At 43.7% G+C, this 19,928-nt stretch overlaps 1 protein-coding gene across 5 annotated transcripts in view; it reads right to left on the bottom strand.

The window, feature by feature from the left end:
* The window catches only part of NAPEPLD (N-acyl phosphatidylethanolamine phospholipase D), a 40,653-nt gene extending 21,276 nt beyond the window's left edge, over positions 1–19,377 (bottom strand). The window contains exons 1-3 of one of the 5 annotated variants that reach the window (XM_055131186.1): positions 18,560–18,801; positions 14,551–14,682; positions 14,031–14,168 (exon numbers count right to left, since the gene is read on the bottom strand). Coding sequence is in view for 1 of the 5 variants with exons in the window: in XM_055131170.1 (XP_054987145.1) it covers positions 18,979–19,211 (233 nt within the window). In the remaining 4 variants the exon portion in view is untranslated. Of the gene's footprint in view, positions 1–14,030; positions 14,169–14,550; positions 14,683–18,559; positions 18,802–18,978 lie in introns of those variants that run through there. The other 4 variants (XM_055131190.1, XM_055131178.1, XM_055131170.1 and 1 more) reach the window with 4 other exon arrangements.
* Positions 19,378–19,928: the final 551 nt, after the last annotated feature.

Below are 19,928 nucleotides of genomic sequence, written 5' to 3' on the forward strand. Positions count from 1 at the left end.
AGATAGTACAAGGGTAAAGGCACTGCCTTGCTTGAGACTGAAGCAATTACCACTATGAGAACCCTCAGCACCCTCCCCAAGCATAAGGCCAGGAGCAGCCCCCAAGCCCCGTGCCCACCACCCACAAAAAAAGAAAGGCTTGTGAGAGTTCAGGCAGTAAAGGCATAAAGGATGGGACCAAATTTTGGGCCTGAACTTATACATTAAATTTAAGCGTATGTAATGGAACTATTCTGATCATGGGATAAAAATAAAAGAGATTAAACCAAGAGCCCAGGAAAGATGGATTCATGAATAGGAAACATGAAAACATTCTCACTATGTAAACATTCAGAAAACACTCACTATGTAAAATTAAAGCACTATGCTATAGTGTTTTACACATTTTCTTTAAATTAATGCTTGAGTAAAAATTCAAGACCAGGGAGGCGGGCTGCGATGCCGCCAGCAGATCAACCTGTACCTGGAGGCTAAGTGTGTCAGTAGCCTGATGGTGCCCCAACAACTCAGGGCCAACTTTCCCAAGAAATTAAATGGCCAAAAGTTAAGTACACGGGAGTCATACCCACAAACCACTCCAGCTCAGCTATACAAACTCATTTATCAGACTTGCTTCAGAAACCCATAAATAAATACAAAAGAGATCAAAAGTTGCAGTTAACCCGCAAGACTGAACTGACCAGGGTAAACTGGACAGGGGCAAGTCAGCCTGGTGCACAACCACCCAAGCAGAACCCGTCAGTTGTTTACTCCCACAATCCAAAACCGCTGCCTTGGCCCCAGCCAACCCCCACCATCTTGGAATGGACCTCACCGAGATATTAACCTGTTGAAAATTCAGATATGTGGGTTTTGTGACTGAAATCTCCAGGCTTTCTCAAAGTCAGGAATGGGCTACCTCCCCCCACATTACCCTACATTCCTGGGAACACCAGCTGTCACCCCCATGAACCAACTCCAGCGCCATCATGTAAGCTCTTTGATTGGCTGGCTTCAGAGACGCATAAACAAATCTCAAAAGAGATCAAAGGCTGCAGTTAATCTCAGACCCATGCAAGACTGAACAGACCAGGGTAAATCAGAGGGGTGCAGGTTAGCCTGCGACCTACCCAAGCAGAGGCCCTGGGAGCCGCTTGCTTCTATAATCATGGCCCTGGTCGAACACCTCTGTCTCAGGACAGACCTCATGGAGATATAATCTGCTGAAAATTTGGGTATGCATGTTTTTTGAATGAAATCTCCAGGCTTTCTCGGGGTTGAGATGGGCTACCTCCCCCCATCTCCCTGTGCTTCCAGAAACCTCGCCAGTCACATCCACAACCCAAAGCCGCCATCCAGATTTTTTTAAAAAAAAGCTACTCCAGGCTTATCTTCCCAACAAAAATACTGAACGCCCTGAACAAATACAATTACCTCTTAGTGCCTGTATTGCAAACCATAGTGCACAAAAGAGAGAGAAAAGGAATAAAAGTGCCTGCCATAGAGGCAGACTGGGGTGGGGGTAGGGGGTGATGGGAGAAAAACGGGGGACACTGGTGGTGGGAAATGTACACTGGTGGAGGGTTGGGTATTGGATCACTGTATGACTGAAACCCCACCATAAACAGCTTTGTAGTGGTCTATCTCATATATATTCAATAACAACTTTTGAAAAACATTTTCAAGACAGGTATTATACCCCTCACTTTCACCCTTCCCTTCTCTTTATCATTATTTGTGTGACATCCAGGGTTTGCACTCTTGGCTACAGTAACACCAAAGTTCATACACTGCGCTGCCAGGAATCACATACAATGATGTCAGCACTGGGATCAAATTCTCAGCCTCACACCTACAGGGCAGGTGCTCTACCATGAGCTGTCCCCAACCACAATTTTTTTCAATAAAAGCACCAAGAAGCAGATATTAGTCAAGTCAAAATATGAGGCAGAGGGGGCTGGAGCAATAGCACAGTGGGTAGGGCGTTTGCCTTGCACGCGGCTGACCCGGGTTCAACCCCCAGCATCCCTTATGGTTCCCTGAGCACCGCCAGGAGTAATTCCTGAGGGCAAAGCCAGGAGTAACCCCTGTGCATTGCCAGGTATGATCCAAAAAGCAAAAACAAACAAAAAAAATGAGGCAGTGGGACTGGAGAGAGAGTATAGCAGACAGGGTGCTTGCCTTGCACACAGCCAACCCAGTATCCCATATGGTCCATGGAGCACCACCACGAGTAATTTCTGATTACAGAGCCAAGGAGTAGCCCCTCAGCATCTCCGGGTATGACCCAAAAATGAAAAAAAAAAATGATGCAACAATGACCGTGAGAAGAACAGAACTAACTAAGGTGGGGGGAGGCAGAGAATCAGTAAGTGACTGTTCCCTCATCCACTGTTGGTCTGGCCTCTATGGAAAGCAATATGAAGATCTCTCAGAAAAAGAAAGAAACAGAACTCCCATATGAGCCAGGGATACCACTTCTTGGCATCTAACCTCAAAACACAAAGACATTAATTCAAAAGAATATATGTGCACCTATGTTTATCACCAAAGTCCAATAACCAAGATATGGAAACAGGTCCAAATGCCCAACTATGGATGAATGGATCAAAAAGTTATGGTATATATACACAATGGAATATTATACAGCTCTAAGAAAAAAATTCATGCAGAGCTGCAATATGGATGGAACTAGAGGTTATTACACAAGTGAGGTCAGAAAGAAAGGGATAGTAACTGGGGAGAGAATACAGCAACCAGGGTGTGTGCCTTGCACACAACCAACCTGGTTTCAATCCCTAGCACCCCATATGGTCCCCTGAGCCCTGCCAGGAGTAATCCCTGAGTGCAGAGGCATAAGGCCCTCAGTACAGCCAGTTTCCCACCCCCCAAAAAAGTCTTTGGTTGGCTGAGGTTTTTGTGTTTTTTAAGCCACACCCATTGGTGCTCAGGGGCTATTCCTGACTGTGTTTGAAGGGAACAAAGACCTAGATTTCTTTTGTTCATGATTTTTTAATAAGCTTAGATAGGAGTGTAGATTCAGGGTATTCACAGAATAACACACTACCTTGAAAGTTGCTAAAGCAATACAAAATGATGAACCATTTTACACAGTGTACTAGAAACAATAGGGAAGGAGCAGAAGCACATAAAACCTACACTGTGATCACTTGGATTCATTTTTTAAAGTGTTTTTTTAAAAAACAGGAAAGTTCATTTGGTGAATGTGAAAAAAAGGGGGGGAAAACGGCCTGGTAACAGAGTCTAGTCTCCAGCAACAAAATGATGAAAATGGGCCTACAGCCTGGAAATGGGTGAAACCCACTGGGGTTGGCACATGCAATGATAACTCCTCCTCCAATTCATGTTTCTGCTCACACTGGTAGATACTGGTATGTTGGATATCATTGGTTTGTCCTTTCCCCCTTGCCACTAGGAGCTTAGGTTTATCAGTCACACCCATCAAAGTGCTCCCAAGTCACTCCCATTCCTTTGTTCATCTGTAACCATTTCTATCAGTTTATCTGCTCTTCCCTTAATCAAACTCTGTTAATTGGTAAGGTCAGAACTTCCTAGGACACTGAATATTATAACATTGTCTTTCTCTCCTCTTTATGCCTTTTGAATAATTTACTTTAAAGCTATGTCTTTTTTGTACAGACACAAGAAGACAATATTATGTTTTTATAACTTAAGATTTAATTGGCCTCGAATATTATTCCCTCCTGGGTATCTGCTTTCTCCACTTAAGCCTCAGTTGCCCTCAGTTCCTAGCACCCCAAAGTAGGGTCCCCGACGTGGGACGGGAAGGATCCAGGGCAAGCGGTGAGTTATGTGCTACCCTGGCATCGAGATGGGCCTGGCCAAAGTGCCTAATTCTTAACTATAAGTTAAGAGCTTGATCATAGACAAATGCTGTCATGATCCAATAGTAATTATGAGACTGGGACCCTGCCAGAGATAGGAAAGACTGATCTGGCCTGAGCACTGTAGTCTGAGATTGAGATGGCCCCAGGAGAGCAATTCTATAAGCTTTAATGCATCTCTTATTGTGTCCATACAAAATGATTCATATTATGAATTCTTATATGTTTGCTCGCTGAGGAGAAGAGAAACACATTCATGGGACTCTGCCCTTGGGTGGATCCTCCTGCTGAAAGAGAATTAAGTCCTAGGAGAAGCATCCCCTGAGGGAAAAGAACCTTACCCTATTGATGGTGACCACACCTATGTGTATGCCCCAACCCCCTCATGCTGTGGAGATTTAACTAGGCGGTAAGAGTGGGTTGGGGGCCAGATCCACGGGGCCAGATCCACGGAGCCAGATTCATGGGGGCCAGATCCACGGGGGCCAGATCCACTGATCGAGAGAGAGACCGAGAGCCGGGAGAGAGGCAGAGAGAGAGAGAATGAAGTAGGATGGGGGAGAAAGAAGCAGGAGGAGAATCAGAGGAGAATGGAGATGGACATGAAATAAACCGATCGAGCAACCAGTTTGGCCTTCTTCCTTCCTTCGCCTGCCTCGCCGCCTGCACGCCCTTTCTTTTTCTTTTTATTTTTATACACTGGTAGATACAGCAACTATCACCCTGATGAAATGAAAGGAAAACTGAGAGTAGGTCTTATGACGTCCTGACTCCTCAACTAGCTCTCGCTTCTGCAAGCCCCGACCCCTGCCACCCGTGCTCGGGGGAGCCGTGGGCTCAGGCTGGAGTGACGAATCTGTAGGACAGTCAGTCCTACGCTCAGTACAGGCGTTCCACCTTCCCTTGCACAAAAGAACTGCAGGAGGAGGCAAAATAGTGGAGTTAAGATAGTTTTTGTTGAAATAAATTTAGAAGAATGTGGGAGACAGAGAGATAGACAAAGACAGAGACAGAGAGAGGGAAGGGGGGAGGTGCTTGAAAGAACCCGGGAGCTTTCCAGAGTGGAAAAGCAGAGGAGAAAACCGAGAGAGGAAGATGTGTTCAGGAGAGAACACTATCACTATCACTATCATCCCGTTGCTCATCGATTTGCTCGAGCGGGCACCAGTAATGTCTCCATTGTGAGACTTGTTGTTACTGTTTTGGCATATCGAATACACCACAAGAAGCTTGCCAGGCTCTGCCGTGTGGGCGAGATACTCTCAGTAGCTTGCCGGGCTCTCCAAAAGGGGCAGAGGTATCGAACCAAGTTCGAACCCGGGTTGGCCACATGTAAGGCGAACGCCCTACCACTGTGCTATCACTCCAGCCCAAGAGAGAACACAAGCTTGAAAAATAAAATAAGCAGAGAGAAAGAAATGTGTGTTCAAGAGAGACCGCCGGCTTCAAACAGGAATCTGGAAAATGGCTCTTTGGAGGAGCTATACAATTCCTCCACATTGTCTTGGCCTGGAGTTCTCCGCCTACATAAACATTAATCTGGGCGCTGTCGCAGGGCAAGTCTTGCACTGTGGATACTTTCACTTTCTCAAAATATGCATTCTTTAGACTTAGGAGGAGTCTTTAGCGATAGCACAGCAGGCAGGGCATTTGCCTTGCACGCAGCCGACCTGGGTTAAGTTCCTTGGTCCCACTTGGAGAGCCCGGCAAGCTACCAAGAGTATCCCGCCCGCACGGCAGAGCCTGGCAAGCTCCCCATGGCGTATTTGATATGCCAAAAACAGTAACAATAAGTCTCACAATGAAGACATTACTGGTGCCCGCTTGAGCAAATCAATGAACAACAGGACTACAGTGCTACAGTGCTAGGAGGAGTCTTTAGATTCTTCTATAGCTTCTCTCCTTTTCTGTGGGGCCTTGGTTTCCTCAGTTTCCCATCTCTAACAAGCTCAGGATTCCACCTCAGTGGGATGCAGTCTTCAAGTCAATTCTTTTGGGCTGGGCAATTTCTTCTTGTTTTATTATTTCCCAAAATCTCATTACCACAGTCTCCTATCTGCCTGCAACAATATTAATATGGAATAAATGTAGCTTAAAATTGGTGAATTATACCATTTCACGTGTGAAAATAGAGACTTTGGAACAAGAGTAAAAATATCAGGCTTGGAAATAAAATGAGAATTATGATTAATCTGCTGAATCTCCTTTCTCCTGTGAAAAATAGCTAAGTCTGTGAACATCAGCTAAAATTGAACTATAATGCTAGAATCCAGGAGCAAATTTAAAGGCAAAAATGCCTTGACAATAAATTTAAGTGTTTTTCTGAAGAACAATTTGTTACAAAAGGACAGCATAAATTCATCTAGAAATTATCAACTACATTCTCTACAGATCTATAAGAGTTAATTGCCTACTTGTTAAACAGAGACTTACCCTCCCTGATTCTAATCAAAGAGATGTCTGAGCCGTGACAGCAGGTGCAGACAAGAAGGCCAAGTACAAATATTTTACTTAAATAACTGCAGACATGGGTAAAACATTTTCAAAAACCAAATATTTTCTTATCACAAAGGCAAATGCTTTACCCTTTCTTTTCTTCACATATATAGTTTACCAACCACCTAGACTTGATTACACTGCTGAATCATTCCAAAAATAAGAAAAAAAATAATAGCAGTACAATATATGTTTGGGATTTCAACATACTCATAAATTAGAGCAAAACAAATCATCAATCCTAGGATGAACATTTAATAGACATTAATAGGAAAACTTCTATTATGAACAACAAAGATACAGATAGGAAATCTGTTCAGAACTGCATTTTCAGATGCCTGAATTAAATAACACTATATTCACAACTCTTGCTTTGTTTCTTAGTTTGGGGGCCACACCTGGCAGTGTCAGGACTTACTCCTGGCTCTGTGCCTGGGAGTGACAGCTTGTGGTGCTTGGGGACCAAATTATGCTGCCAGGAATAGAAGCCAGGAATAGAACATGCAAGGTAAGCACCTTACCCACTGTACTCTGGCCCTCATTTCACTCTTTGTTATTTGCTCTGTCTTTCATGAAGGGATCTTCTTCATATTACCCTAGACACCACAGCTAATGAAACTATTTCAATTCACTGAAATGTTGGAAAGATTTCAGTAGGTTGAAATCAGACGTTTTCCTGGAGACTGGTATTAACCCCCCGCCCCCCAGTAATTTAGGAGACTGTTGGGAGGGTAAATACACCCAAGCGTGGGAAGTCCACCAGCTAATGAAAGGGGTAATGTTCTGTGGGATGTACACACCACACATCAACAAAGAGAGCGGCACACTGTTAGCTCTCGGTAAATTTCATTTTTAGCTCACATTATTGACTTAACAACCAGTTTCGCTAAAAAAAAAAAAAAAAAGGAAAGGAAAGCACACAAAGTTTTCTATACAGTCTCTAGGAGCACACTTCAGTTATGACAACTAATAATAATGTTTTAGGCCCAAACTATGTTTTAGAATCAATATGCCTATGTATATACATATGCAAACAATACATTTAGATGTGTATGCATAATATAAATATATGTATCTCACCAAGCAGTTTATCTTCATGTGAGTGAAGAGCATTGGTTGAGAGTCAGGAAGACAGGACTCCAGTTCTATCATTTAGAAGATGTGAGCTTGTGGGGACAACTTAACCTCTCTAAACTCACTCATCTATTAAGCAAAGATGATAAGTACTAAATAACTCCTTGAAAGACTATAATGAGGAGCAATGACATGGCTTAGACTTCAAAGTACTATACATATTGTTATTATTGCCATTACTTATGCTCAGTAGAAGATTAAATAATATATGGTATATAAAGTCCTTTGGTGAATATTTTTACGGACAAACCCTAGAATTTCATATAAATTTCAAAAATTCAAATTATTAAAGTTTGGGGTCTTTATTTTTCCAGTTTAGGGCCATACCCAGTGATGTGAGTTACTTGGTGAGTTCAATTCCCACACCACAGGTGCCTTCAGCACTGTTAGAGACCTCCAGCACCTCCCAGTGTGGCCAAAAGTCTCCTCTCCCAGTTTTTCAACTGGGCATGGGCCGGAGAGATAGTACAGCAGGTAGGGCATTTGCCTTGCACATGGCCAACCTAGGTTCCATTCCCAATGCCCCATATGGTCCCCCAAGCACTGCCAGGAGCGACTGCTGAGTGCAGAGCCAGGAGTAACCCCTGAGCATAGCTGGACGTGGTCCCCTCAACTTTTTAAATAATAAGCAAAAATGACTGGTCTTATAAAGTTTCTATCTGATTATAAACAAAACAATTACTTAGACAATTCACTAAGAAATGCTAACTTCGCAAAAAGCACCTGAGGATTGTCATAGATAATTCTGAGAGTAATAAATGCAAAAACACAATCAGATTTTTCAATACAAATCAGAGATCATGGGAAGCATGGTACCATGTGTGCAGCAACTCTAGGTTTGATCTCACACACCACCAAAAAGGGGGGAGCACTGGGGTGGGGGGAAGATATCACAGCAAGTAGAGATATCACAACTGAATGGCTCAGCTTGATTTGCACAAGGTCAATTCAGGTTCGATCCCGGCATCCCATATGGTTCCCCAAGCACTGCCAGGAGTGTTTCCAGAGTGCAGAGCCAGGAATAACCCCCGAGCATTGTTAGCTGTGACCCAAAAACCAACCAAAAAAAAATATCAAAGATCATGTTTCCAAAAAATAGTAAAGGACAGAGGACAGTGTTCTTCACTTTGATCACCCTTTGCTATTAGAATTGAATCAAGACTCAGTATACTGAAGTTAAGTCCTTTCACAGGTGTTAATAGATGCTGAGTCACCAAAATACATACATTATAATTATTTCCTCTACAGTGAGATTTTCCTTTAGACAAATTTGGAAAGCAACACTTTGATTACAATTAGAAACAATAAAAAGCATGAAGATCAGCTTAAAACCAAGCGTTTTCTGTTCATTTGTTTTTGTTTGGAGGCACACCAGATTGTGCTCAGGGCTCACTCCTGGCTTTGCACTCAGCAATCACTCCTGGTAGTACTTAGGGGATCACGTGGTGCTGAGATCAAAAATGGGTCAGCTGAATGCAAGGCAAGCACCTTATCCACTGAACTCTCTCTGGTCCCAAGCTCAAACCCATTTTTAAATAACTACTTACAGTACTGCAATAGAAATCCTTGGGATAATCAAATAAAAAAATGACATGGCAAACTGAGAAAACATGCATAAAATAAGTTTGCAGAAATGATGATTAACATCTCCTTAAATAGCTTTAAAATGATAACAAAGCACAGATTGATTTCTGGTATTATCAAGAATATTTAAATGATATACAAAATGATTCCACTGTAAAGGTAGGAGAAGAGAGCAAACTAAATTAATGCCTACAAAACTTTTAAAAAATGAACCCTACATAGGTTAGATGATGTTAAATATTCAATTACTGTTCCTTAAGCCAAGATTTTGGTTTTGTTTTGTTTTGTTTTTCCTTTAGCCATGACTTAAATAAAATGCTTTCAGAGTGTAAGTCTCTTCCCCTGACCCTACCACACCCCATCTCTGTTCAACAGGGCAAAAATAAATGTTTATAGTTTTTAAAGACTAACCTGAAAAGAAACGCAATGGAGAGACACATACCTTCAGTTCCTGGTCAGAAATGAAGAGTATACCCTACTCTTGTAACTGCTGACCTCACTTCTCATTCCTTTCCTCTACTGAACTCTCACCTTCAACACCCACTTGTCATCAAGACTCACTTCCTTCTCCATCTGTACAGGAAGGACTGGACTGTACCTCTAAGGTCTCTTCCACTTCTGAAATAGCAATAAGCTTTTCACCATACCCAAGAGCCAGTTGAAACCACTAAAGAGTCTGTCATCCTGCGTCCTGGCCTTGGGCTGCTCCTCCCAAGTTCCAACCCTAAGGTAGCTCAGACCCAGTCGTGTTTCATACACAGGCTGGGTTTGCAAGAGATAAGCAAAGTGCTTTTCACCCACGAACAGCCAGTTTATCTTCTGGGACAAAGTGTGATTTCTCCAATTTCATCAAGAGACCAGGTGGGTTAGTCAGAGCATAAAATGGTATTTCAGAAGAGATTTCATGAAAAATCTGATAGATCAAACAGCCATCAGACTTTTGACCCTCTAGAATATTTGAGACAAAAGTTACTTAAAGCACTGGGGGGACAGAGGGATGGAGTGGGAGCTGTGGGCTGTACCCAGCAGTGCTCAGGGATTACCCCTGGCTCTGAACTCGGGCATTACTCCTAGTGGAGTTCAAGGAACCATCTAGGGTGTCAAGGATCAAACCTACATCGGCCACATACAAGTCAAGCACCCTACCACTGTATTATCACTCCAGCCCCTCTATGTAAAGCTTTTTGTTGGTTTGGGGGTCACATCTGGCAGTGTTCAGGGGTTACTCCTGGCTCTGTACTCTGGAATCACTCCTGGTGGTGCTAAGGGGATCTTATGGGATGCCAGAGATCAAACCTGGGTAGGTGGCATGCAAAGCAAGCACCTCACCCACTGTACTATCTCTCCAGCCCCGTATTTAAGGCACCTTAAAAGTCACATTTTAACCAACTCTGTTTGGGTGATCTCAGAACCAATTTCTAGCTCTTTAGCTATCATGGGGTACAGAGTCCCTGACCTTCAAAGAGTGAAAACCCTTTGGTGGAAAAATAAGCCCTAAGCAGCCATACAAACTTTGGCTTAACAGCATGTGTCTACCACAGCGCCAGCTTTGAATAATGAGACTACATAGTCTATCCAAAATAACTGGCCCCAATTCTTTACTTGGTATGGAATACTTCTCTTTCAGGCTGTGTGGTTCACTGACAAAGTCCTGTGACTTGTTGGAAACACTTCTTCTTGGGAAGAAACTGGTCTCCAGAAGAGACTGATAAGGAGCAATACACCATTTGTCCCTAGAGCATCACAAGCCAGCTGGGAACTGAGGCTTCAAACTGAGGGTCTCAAGGCTAACTGCAGGTCAGAATTACTTGTGGTATTATTTAAATTACACCTGAGATAACTGAATGAAAATTAAGAGGGCTGGGGAGGAGAGGAGAGGGTCCCCAGGTAGTTTTTTTGCAAAGGTTTCTGGAAAATTCTGACAAACCCACAGGCAGGGAACCCCTGCTGTGGATTCCTCATGGGTACAGAGGTAAGGCAGACATCAACAAAGAGCCAAATGGGATTTTCTAGTAGCCCCTCCCAACTTTATGGCACCTGACAACTATTGCCAACCACAAAATGTATTCCTCCTCCCTCTGCCACATTCCACAGGGAGCTGGCAAAAATCTCAAGGCAGTCACATACTAAACTGGGGAGACCATGTGGAAAGGTCACCAGTCTATACTCATTCCAGCCGAGTCAAAATTTAACTTCACTCCCAGGAAGTAAAGAAAGATACACCATCAGTGATTCACAGAAATAACCCACAGATGCCATACACAATGTTTACTCAACAGGTACCTAATTCCTAATTGCTCAGCACAATAGTACAATTGTTCTTGAAAACAAAATGTCCTAATGTGAATCACCTTATTGTATAAGCAAAAGTAGTCAATGGGCAGTAGGATAAAGTTCACCAAGGGCATTCCCACTAATCCTATTAATTACATAAGTTAAAAAAAAAATCGACATCTTGGGGAATAGATAAGTATTGGAAGTCTCGATTAGAAAAAAAAAATATTGGAAACTGAAACTTTAAAATAGCATAATAAAATCAGTGGTGTCAGAGGCTAAGTGATATAAACCAGAGTTAAGGTCCTCAACTATTTGTGGTCTTCAAAACAGCATCAAATTTCTCAACAAACACTTCTAATACTAAATAACAGTTTATATTTATTTACTCATTTTTTAATCCACATATTCCAGTTCAGGGATATGGACAGCTGACCCTGGGCAGCTACCCACTGGCACAGGGCATAAGCCAGAAGCCAACCTTGGACAAGAAACCCTTCGAGTGCAGGAAGCACTCAGACCCCCACCCACAATCACTCAGACAATTCAGATACACCAATAAGCACATGCACAGCTTTGGAAGCACACAAATAAGAACCACATTGATATGGGGAGAAAATACAAACTTCACACAAGACAACAGCACTGGCAAGAAATCTTTTTTTTTCTTATCAACATTTTATTGAATGACACCGAGCAAAATATTCAAGGACCTGCTGCATGTGAATGCTATGATCATGAGGTGACAGCACAGTGGTAAGTAATAGAATACAGCTATCACACTTTCTCCGTCTCCCTCAGCACCACCTATGGTTCTCTGCTCCCCCAGGAGATAAGCTTAGAGCCAGGAGTAAGTCCTAAGCACGAGATGTGGCCCCAAGACCACAAACTAAAATACAAATTCGGTCTTCCAGCCCAAAGAAATAGCCTAGGATGGACGCTTGGCAAGCACATGGTTGCAAGTTCACCCCCAGTGCTGCTACACATGCTCAGCAAAATTCTGGCAGCCTTGCCCCTTGTGACCTCTGATGCCATGAACACCACAATTAAAGGAGATGCTAGCACCACAGCCAAAAGCTGTGACCACTGGTGAGCCTGTGAGCGACCTCTGCAGCAATCCTGGGCAAGCACTACAAGCAGAAAGGGTCCAGGTCCTCATCTTAAGAGAATTACTTCACTTTCCCAGCTCTACCTGCTCAGTGGCTGATGACCAACCTCTGGCCAAACCAATGCAAGCGGAAATCACACGTGGTGGTTCCAGGGATCTCCTCAAGGGACAGGGTTGCATTCTTCATGGTTCCTCCTGCAGCCCAAAGCCATCCTGGATCATAAATCAAAGTGCGGGAGGAATGGCGTGAAGGAGAACTTGAAGGACTATGGGATGGGAGAGTGTGTGTTTGGGGTGTGGGGGGCCCTCCATCAAGAATAGATAGTCCAACACCTGGGCAGTCTCGGGCCGGGGCCGGAGCTCGGGCTCTGGCTGAGATTCGACCCGGGTGGCCATGCCCTTGCACAGCCGCATGGATGCCGAACGAGCAGGAGCCAGAGCCAGCTTTATGACTTGGGGTTCCGGCGAGTGCTTGCAACCATGTATGCAGACTGTGAACTAAGCTTTTGCTCCATGCTGCTCCAGGAAGGGAAATGATTCAATTTCTAACTTAAATCTCCCTGGACTTAATTACTAAAATACAGAAATTGTAAACCGCGCGGCTGCTACCGTGGCCGCGTGACTTTTTATCTCTTCATTCTCATCGGTGGAAAACTCATTATCAAATATTTCCTTGTCAATAAGGCTGTATTCTTGGGGGATAAATTCCAACAAAAATAGTGAGTCTGTGTTGAAACTCCAACAACAATAGTGAGTTTTGTGTTGAAATATGGAATGTAATCAAGGTAAAGAGAAAAGTGAAATTTATCAGTTACACAGGCGGGGGTGGGGGGGTGGGGGTGGGAAGTATATTGGGGTTTTTGGTGGTGGAATATGGGCACTGGTGAAGGGACAGGTGTTTGAGCATTGTATAACTGAGACATAAGCCTGAGAACTTTGCAACTTTCCACATGGTGATTCAATAAAATAAATTAAAAAAAAAAAAGAAATGGGATGGAACATAAAAAAAAAATAGACAGTCCAACTCTGGACTTTTCGAGTGTGAGGAAAACATTTTAGCATTTTTTTTTAAATCTCCCAAAACTGATCTTAACTGCACAATGACCGTAACTGGGAAGTTTAAGGAATCTGTTAAAAATCAAGGTAAGAGCCAGGAATGTATCTTGGTTGTAAAGCAAATTTTTTTCAAATAAAAGAGGTAGGTTCATTCTGTCATCTCAAAGGAAAGAAAAGGAGGGCTGGAGCAATAGCACAGCGGGGAGGGCGTTTGCCTTGCACGCGGCCGACCCGGGATCGATTCCCAGCATCCCATATGGTCCCCTGAGCACCGCCAGGGGAAATTCCTGAGTGCAGAGCCAGGAGTAGCCCCTGAGCATTGCCAGGTGTGACCCAAAAAGAGAAAAAAAATAGAAAAGAAAAGAAAAAGAAGCACTAACTGTCATAATCCCAAATCTCCTAATCCAAGCATGAGTACACTGAGCAACACACATGCTTGCCATCAATTGTCAAGCACTTACTATATGGCAAACATCACAAACACATCATCTCACTTAATCTTAAACCATTCCCATGAAACTAGGTAGTATTACCCTGTAATAGATGAAGGAACAGTGGGTTCTCTGTAGTAGTTTACACAGCGCCAAAAGTTGGTGATAGTTGGACCTGGAGATTCAATCCAAGTCGATCAAAGTGCAGAGCCCTTATTTTTTCCACTAATCATCTTGAATCTGCAAGGAAAAGATATCTAAGTTCTAAAATTAGTAGCATACAGCAAACAAGCATGGTCTCACTGACAAGTTAGCCTTTTTTTGCTTTCAATAATGTCTTTTTTCACTGCTCAAAGTAAAAAGTGATTTGCAGTCAATACTACTCTTAGACATATAATTGTCTTTTACATTTCATATGAAAAATATAAAATGACAAAACTGTTCCATTTGGTTGCTACTCAATCTCATTTCAAGTTACACATGCAAAAGAAAAATCACCAACAAATAAGTTAGTTTTATATTTTGGCCATGTAAACAATAAAATGTATGAATATACTTGATCCTTGAAAACACTTTTCTTGCCTTGAAAGGTGTCTTAATGCAACATTACTTGACATTTTACCTTTCCACCTGGAAGAATTAATCCAGTCTCATGAGGAGGAATCTTCTGAGGTCTGAGGACCATTACATCTAGCAGGTCCAATGTATAACTTCTGAGCACTAAGTACTGGCCAAATTTGGATAGTTGACCCCTCTACAGCCTCAGGGTACAACAAAAAAAGACAGTTACATCTGCACAGGTATCTTGAAAGGTAAGCAGTTTATTCTAAAGTGAAGATGGGCATGTTTATAGAGCACAATATTAATGATCTAGAATGTAGTTCAGCAGCAGCATGCATACCTCACCTGGGCAGATCCTGGGTTCAACTCCCAGCTGGGCGCAGGATGGGTGGGGGGAAGGACTTATTTTAAGATATTTGGATAGCTTAGCAACAAGAAAATATGAAACTATGTAGTCATGCTTAAAAGAACAATGCAGAGAACTAAAAGTTCATATCACATTCTTCATTGGGAAAATAAATATGTGTGTATAAAATGTTTAAAAATGGGTTTGGAAAAGGCACACAGTTTTACACAATGAATATTCATCCTATTTACAAAATTGAGACATTAAACAAACAGAAAATTATAGAGAAGTCAACCTTCATCCAAGAATGTTAAAATATTCCTCTCTGAAATAGTGGGAAAGCCTATTTTTTTATGTTTGTATATCATGTAATAAACTGAAAACTCGAGTACGATGTAGAATCAGTAAATCTGTAAGTTACATAACTCAGACCAGGCACATACTCTCCATGGCTCCTTCTATCGTGTGAGCAATTCAAGACTCAAATCACCCATATGACCCCTTTTTAGGTGAAGCAAATCAGGCCAGAGTTAGGTGACATTACAAGGCACCAGCCCTGGCTACTGACGGGGCCTGGACCGTCTATTAATCAGGTTCTCACTTTATATATGTTTAGAAAAACTCAAGACCCAGAGTCTATGGGGAGCATGGGCAGATGAGAGACACATCCGGTAAAATGTTTGACTTAGCGTGGCTCATAAACAAATAGCTTGGCCTCGGGGCCTCAGAGAGCTCATGTGAGAGCATAAACATGGATATTCAATGCCCTGAGTCCGATCCCTAGTACCACATTCCCGTCTACCCCCTATAAAAATAAATGTTTTAAATAAAAAGTTTTAGAAAAGGAAGTCAAGTCCATAAACTCTTTAAACTCTTATTAGTTACTTTTAACTATGAGATGGTATACTGTTCTGTCCAGTTTTGGTTTTGTTGGTTTTTTTTTTTTACAAATTCTCTAAAGAAGCTAAAGAAATGAACAAAATCACTGAAAAGAAAATGACTTTTTTTTTTTTTTTTTTGCTTTTTGGGTCATACCCGGCGATGCACAGGGGTCACTCCTGGCTCTGCACTCAGTAATTACCCCTTGCAGTGCTCAGGGGACCATATGGGATGCTGGGAATCAAACTGGGGTAGGCCACGTGCAAGGCAAACACCCTACCCACTGTACTATTGCTTCAGTCCCGAAAATGACTATTTTTGTAACTAGGGACTTCAAAATGCAGAAAGCAACTTTGCAGGCAAAAACTGTCCTCCTGCAGTTGTCAGAGTAGCAATACTGCATGCAAAACAAGCATCTGGCCAGTAGAAGGAGCACCACCAGCAACGCTGGGGAAGGTTGGAGTTTATTCTGGTAATTGTCTTCTGTAAGGGAGAGCAAAGAAGCCAAGCACAGACTGGGTGCATTGCTCTAGGTAGCGATTACATACTGAGCTGTTTTCTATCATGGATTTTCACTTACACAGAACCCTCTCTCTACCCTGAGCCTCCATAACCGATGGCACCAAGCATTCACCATCAGCTAGCTCAGGGACAAAATCAGAGGCTGTGAAATGGGTCTGCAGCTCAGATTCAGTGCCACTTTCTAACAAGAGGTTAAGTTCTGCCCAAGGCCCGGGCTGCAGTTCTGAGAGCTTGACAAGTCACAACTCTCCCACCTTCTTGCTTTCCAGTTCTCCTCATCTATGGAAGAGGACTAAAAATCTTAGCTCTTTTATGTCTATAAAATATAACTAACAATCAGTATAATTTTTATACACGAGTACTATCAATTATAAAATTGCAATGTATTATTTAACTGCTGTGTTGGCCCAAAAATATATATATATAATATATATATATTTGATATAACAAAACTGCCCTAGGCATCTGTGTTATAAAAGTCTACTTATAAAATATTTAAGTATACAATAAAGGGTTATTAAGTTCAAGAGATAGACAAAGCTACAAATGTAAATTATAGATTTGCCATAATTAAACTATAAATTATAGATAGGTAGAATCCTTCAGCATTATAGCAGTGACAGTGTTCTATTTGAATCTTAGGTTGGAAATCCCATGGGTAGTTTCGTAAGACCAATTTTATATGTACTCTCACAGACCATTGGGATAGGGAACTCATTAACCATTAATTTGGGCATAGTTTATGCCCTCAATAATATTTTTTACAATTATTTTTTATTTAAAGAACCATGATTTACAAAACTTTTGACAGTTGAGTTTTAAGCATATAACATTTTCGACACCAGTCCAACCACCAGTGTCAACTTCCCTCCACTGGTGCCCCTACTGGTACTCTACTGCCCCGGCAACCTTCTCCTGACACCTGGACAGGCAAGTTTGGTGTTTGCAGCTTAGTTCGTTGGGTTTGGGGGGAATTTGGAAGCTGAGGTTTTGGTTTTACTTTTTCTTTCTTTTTTGGCAATGCTCAGAGCTTACTCCTGGCTCTGCGCTCAAAGATCACTCCAGGTGGGGCTCAGGGAACTAAACTATATGGGGTGCCAGGAAGAGAATTCGGGTTATTCCTGCACAAAGCAAGCACTATAACCACTATACTATCTCTCAAGCCAACCCAAGGAAACTTTTTTGTGTTTCTATCTTAAATCTCAGAATCAACAAAGCCCTCAGGCTATGCCATATTTATATGAAAGAAGGAGATCTAAGTGGAAAATCCCAACATCACCAACAGCTTTCCACCTCTACAAAATGTTTCTCTTACACTTTGGCAAAGAGCAGTTTGCCAAACACAGATCAATGCTCTCTAAAATCCCTTTGTTTTCCCAGAACCACAAAAAGCCCAAGTAACATAATATGCCTTTCAAAAACAAGGATAACTGTATCAACTACAGCATAATCCTAAATCTCATCTCCAACATAACCTAGTATTTTCCTGTAACAAAATGATTATTGTGGAATACAGGTCATCTTTTCTTTAAAGCTTAAGTAAAGCTTTAATGACTTCCAAACCAGTCCACATCTTCAAGCAACATCAAAGTCACAGAAAACAGAAATAGAGTCACTAGATTTCCATTTGCCATTCCATTTTTTAAACAATAAGAATTATCCGTTTTCAAGAGAGCTGTATCTCAGGAAAATGATTCTCAACATACCTGAATTATCATGTTAACCAAAGTGAACCAGCAAAGTCATACCCATAACCTATACTGAGCAACTTTCAGTGAAGGTAAGGACAAGAATTAAATGACGTTTTAAAGATTACTTCCTACCCCAGGATTAATAAGCCCTGAGCACCACCAGGTGTGGCCCCAACAACAGAACAGTAAGAGGAATTTTTTTAATAATAATTAAAAGCATTTTTTAAAAACAATAAGGATTAACTCCTCAGTTTCAACAATTTCCAGATTCAAGATCACAGAGTTCAGGGAAACGGTTTTTGTCTCAACTCCCAGGACCACAGAGAGTTCTAGCCAAGAAAATAAAACCTACCTAAATACCTGCTCCGAAAAGCCCCCCAATTAAATCCCCGATTCAAAACGCAACCAGCGCGGAACAGAAAACTCAAAAGCCAGCCCCAACTTCCAACAACCTGCATTACTTTGACCCTCCGGCCGCAATCCGAGGCTGTTAACTTTCAAAATAAACGGGGAAGAGACCTGTTGGCGTGGCTATTTAGGAGATCAACGCTACCGAGGGCGCAGGAATAACTTTTCCCCTTTCTCCGCAGCTGTCACCCATTCATTTACATACAACAGAAGACGACACCCACACGTCCGCGAAGATGCAAGCCGGGGAGATGCAAAGAAGACAAGTCCGCGGCGGCTCCTCTCCCTGGGAGATGATGAAGAGGTGTAGGCGAGTTATCGAGTGACTTCTCCGTCCCCGGATGGCTTCGGAGATGCTCCCAAACTGCGAGGTGCGGAGCGCACGCGCGCGGCGCGCCGGAGCTCACAGTTGCAGCAGCTCCAGGACCAGGCTCGCTCCACCACGGAGCCCCGCCCCCCGCCCCGCCCCGCCCCGCCCGGCGCCGCGCGCTCCGCTCGCTCGGGAGAAGCATCCAAACAGCGCCCGGCCCGGCGCGCGGGGGACAGCCGCCGGCCCCGCCACCAGCCCCCGGGGGACACGGCGAGGCTCTGCGGGGCTGCAGGGCGGCGCGCGGGCTCGGGAACGGCGGAGTGTGGCGCTCACCTCCACCAAACGGAGGCGGCCGGGCGCGCGCGCTGCTGCTGATGCTGCTGTTGCCGCCGCCGCCGCCGCCAGTGCCGCTGCAGCTCGTCCGCTGCGGGCCCCGGCGCCGCGCTGCCACGGGAGGGGCCGCGCAGCCGGGCCCCCGGCTTCCTCCGCCCCCGAGAGCACCGCGCCTGCTCGACGGAGCGTGCCAGCAGCTGCAGGCACTGCCGCAGCGCCCGCCGCCTCACCATGCTCGGGGCGGGCTAGGGCTGGGGCGCGCCACGGTTCCCGCCACGTTGCCCGGTCACTCGCTCTCGGTGACCTTCGAACCCGGCGGCCCTAGGGGAGTCCGCGGGAAGCCGGCCGCCGCGCCGCGCCGACCTTTTCCCAAGATGGCCGCCCCCACGAGCCCCCTCAAGGCCGAGGCCATCTTGCTTAAGGAGGCGCGGCCGCGAAAGAGTGTGTGTGTGTGTCTATGTGTCTGTGTGTGTCTGTGCCTGTGTCTGTATCTGTTTCTGTGTCTGTGTGTGCCTGTGTCTGTGTCTGTGTGTGCCTGTCTGTGTGGACACCCCCCACCACACACACACACACACACACACACACACACAACGTTCCCTTTAATTAAGGTGGCCGGACCCCTCTGGAGCATCGCAGCGGAACAGCCCTCGGTAGCGGCGGACTGACTTACTTGCCTCTGGCGCCTGGCTGCCGGGTAGTGAAGAAATGAAATTGAAAGCTGAATATTAACGGTGACCCTGCCTTGTCAGTGCGCGCATTGACTTCTAGACTGTCCTTCAGTACAGAGTTCTCTCCTAAGTTGGCTTTTTTTTTTAAGTCTCAGAATGACAAAACAGCATAACCTTGTTGTACTGAGTTTCTTCCAGGATTTCTTTTTTTTTTTTAATTTTTGGGTTTGGGTTTTTTTTTTTAACTGGAGCATAAAACCAATTTCAAGAAGTCACGAGAGC

The sequence above is a fragment of the Sorex araneus genome, chromosome 1 (genome assembly GCF_027595985.1).
Source record: "Sorex araneus isolate mSorAra2 chromosome 1, mSorAra2.pri, whole genome shotgun sequence".
NCBI classification, from domain to species: Eukaryota; Metazoa; Chordata; class Mammalia; order Eulipotyphla; family Soricidae; genus Sorex; species Sorex araneus.